This window comes from Bison bison, unplaced genomic scaffold (assembly GCF_000754665.1).
Source record: "Bison bison bison isolate TAMUID 2011002044 unplaced genomic scaffold, Bison_UMD1.0 scf7180017864336, whole genome shotgun sequence".
NCBI lineage: Eukaryota > Metazoa > Chordata > Mammalia > Artiodactyla > Bovidae > Bison > Bison bison.
In genome coordinates, this window is record NW_011494908.1 from 327,410 (window position 1) to 330,931 (window position 3,522).

The 3,522-nt window shown below is 36.0% G+C and overlaps 1 protein-coding gene across 1 annotated transcript in view; it reads left to right on the top strand.

Annotated features, from left to right (window-relative positions):
- Positions 1-3,522, top strand: part of SH2D1A (SH2 domain containing 1A) — a 29,338-nt gene that overhangs the window by 21,344 nt on the left and 4,472 nt on the right. The window contains exon 3 of the mRNA XM_010854079.1: positions 534-597. Coding sequence (XP_010852381.1) covers positions 534-597 — 64 coding nt within the window. The remainder of the gene's footprint in view (positions 1-533; positions 598-3,522) is intronic.

Sequence of the window (3,522 nt, forward strand, 5' to 3'; positions counted from 1 at the left end):
TTCCATCATGTCCGACTCTTTGTGACTCCAGGGACTGCAGCCCACCAGGCTCCTCTGTCCATGGAATTTTCCAGTCAAGAATATCGGAGTGGATTGCCATTTCCTACTTTAAGGGATCTTCCTGACCCAGGGGTCGAACCCACATCTCTTGTGTCTCCTGCATTGGGAGGTGGATTCTTTACCAACTGTGACACCTAGGCTGGCTTAATAATTTGTAATTTTTACCAATTACAATAGGTCTCTAGTTTCTTTCTGTCCCAGCAGTCTCTCAACTTGACAAATCCTTAGGAGTGTGAATGCCCTCATTAAAAAAAAAAAAAGTAAAGATAAAGAAGACTTACTGGAAACTGTGACTAGCTAGATATAATGTGTGAGCAAGTTAGATTCCCCAGGCTTTTATTTCTACGAATGACTTGGTGCCATATATGTGTGTCCCAGTATATGTATATTTATATGTAATAGTTAAAGCTCAAATTTAGAACACCCATTGTTCTTTTGGAATTTTTCAGTAATGAAAGTTTATTCTTTCACAGGTATCAAGGTTACATTTATACATACCGAGTGTCCCAGACAGAAACAGGTTCTTGGAGTGCTGAGGTATAGCTCTTTTATTTATTTTTGCTTCTGGGGGTATTGGGGAGCTGTTTGACTTTTCAATTGCTTTCATAAAAGAGCTGTCAAATCCTACATTCCCCAAATATTCCTCCAAATCAAATCACTAATGCTCTAATCAAAAATTGTTCATGGATCATTTAAAAAAATTTTTTGGTCCCAGTTCTGTTCAGCCACCATTGTATTGAGTGTCTGCCTTTGGAGGAAAGATAACAAAGCTAAAGGATTGTGTTAAAGTTGTAGTACCTAGGTGAAATTTTAGAAAGTCTATCAAAAATATATAAAAGAATCAAATCTACAATTATTTACTAAATAATACTAACGCAAGTGGTTCTGTGGGGGATCAAACAACATGACTCCTGTTTTCTAAGAGCTTATAAGACCCTTGAGGTGATACCAAATGAATTCAACAGCAATGTGAGAGCCTGGCGTTTGCTGTCAGGGTGGATCTGGGTTGCACGTCTTGTCCACCCTCACCCCCTTTCTGAGAGGTCTCTGACCTTGGGTAGGTTACTTAACTTTTCTTTGAACGAGTTTCTTCATCTGTAAAATAAGGCTAAAAATAGTTGCTTACTCATAGTATTCATTTTGAAGATTAAATGAGATAATGCGTATAAGGAAAGCTCTTAGCCACAGGCCTAAATAGCAAAGCCCTCAACAATGGGAATTCACCCAAGTTGCTGAACAGTGTGATTATATACAGTTAAGTGTTACACATTATCTATCATAAAAGTTTGAAGAATATAGGATTTTCCAAGTATTAGGGTAATCAAGGCTGCTCTACTTTGGTGACAGGAGTCCCTGCTGAGCCACATGAAAGGACAAGGATAGGTGAGAAAGAGAGAGAGGGAATATTATAGTAGCTTTCAAGCTACGCTCTTCAAAATCCTAAGGCCCTTCCATCTAGTACCTTGGAGTTGCCCAGGGGGTTATAGGAGGAGAGGAGGATGTGCAGGTATGCTTTGGGTCCCCAATTTGTCTTTAATCTGAGCAGCTCTTTATTTTGCTTAGCAAGTGGGGCTCTGAGAAAGATTTCATTAGAAAAATGGATTCTGATGGCTTTGAAAAATTTGAAAGTCACTGTGCCATTGCAAGAAATGCCTATAGAGTGGATCTCTTTCTACCTACCAGGATAGTATATTACCCTGCTGTCAAAATAGAGGTCTCTGCAATGGAAACTTCTGATTTCAAATGATTTCTGACTCTTATATAAAAAGTCTGTCTTTATAATGAAAGCACTTCATCATGAGCTGTTTGAAAATGTAAATGCTAATATCAACCTCTATTAATAACACATTCTATGCATTTAAGAAACTCTAAAGACTAGACTTAAAAAAATTAAAATAGCTCTAAACCTTTAAAGATGCATCAGTAAACTAGAAAGCACAAACCGCACACTACAAATGTTTTGAACTACTGAGATAAATTAGGGCAAGTTTTCAAACACGTTGTTGCTTTATATCAGGATAATTAATGCCATGATACTAATTAGAGGAAAAGCAGTACTATCTCTAATCAAAACTGTTTATACCTGTTTATTTTAAAAAATTCTCTGCATCACTGCAGAGATGATTGAATAGGAAATGAAATTTCATTTATTATGAGGAATAGTAGCATTTGATACATACATATATATGTGTATATAATTTGACCAGAAATAGCCCTTCTCCCTAGAGAAGTAGCCTTCCGCTTCTGAAGAATATTCTGTATGAAAAGGATCTTAAATTAGTAGGGTTTAGCTAACCTTTTGTTTTAATTCATTTTCTTCCATTTCAAGTACAACATCACACGCAGAATGGTACATGTTTGTGATCATGTTAGGAAAGAAAAGGCTTATTGAACACAAATGCTCTCTCATTCTATTGTCTGGTCTGACCCGTTTATCTAATAATATTGTAATTATCTGCACCAAGAGAGCAGAAGATTGGCATGTTTTCTCCAAAAGGAAAACAGTTAAAAAAAAAAAAAAAACACTCGATTTATTTTTGAAATGCATTGCATTTTTCCCTATCTACTAAATTTGCCTTCTTAGTTACGTTTTTCTTAAGGTGAATATTAAACTAGTGTGTATTCTCAGATCTCATATCACCTGACTAGAAGAAATTTCTCTAGAGCATATCGAAGACCAGCTGTGATCCAAAACATGTTTCCATGGATAACAGAGATGACAGTATGGCAAATGTGCAAATTTGAACAATAGCTGAGTTCAGTGACAGGATGGGAGATGTCAGTGGTACAATTCTTGTGGTAAATGTATTTTCAAAATTGGGTAAATAACAGATATTTATATTGCTTTTTGGAACAATGCTTTAGTTTGCTACCCTGCAGGAAAAATCTTGACAGTAGCACTTCATCTTCTGTGCAAGGATTGTGCTAGAAATTGAGGTATGTCTGCGATTTGTTTCAAAGACTGGAGTAAAATTGAACCCTGGATCCACTCAATTATGAAAGACAAATATGATGTGAATTTCTCATTTTAGATAGAATTTTAGGTTGTATCGTTGCCAAGTGTATTAATTTATCCCATGTGACTCAGGCTAAAATTTAGCCGAATTGTTAATTCAGAGAATTCTACAGATAGTCACCCATCGTTTATTAATATGTACATTGTCTGTGGTACATTATAAGAAATGTACTAACACCCTTCTTCTGACTTCAGTGCTTTGGGGCTTTTCTGGATGCTTGATCATCAGTAGATCAGTAGACGTTAAATAATTTCACTTATTGACCTAAGCAAAACATTATAAATTTGGTCACTTATCTGCCAGTGCAACATTACATGCCAAATTTCAATTGCTTTTTTACATCCTGTGCTATTATTCCTCTCTGTTAGCGTGGATAATCAAGGTTAACTACATATAAATCCCCATAAAAAAGATGCTTCTGTTGATAAATGGTTTTACAAGCCAC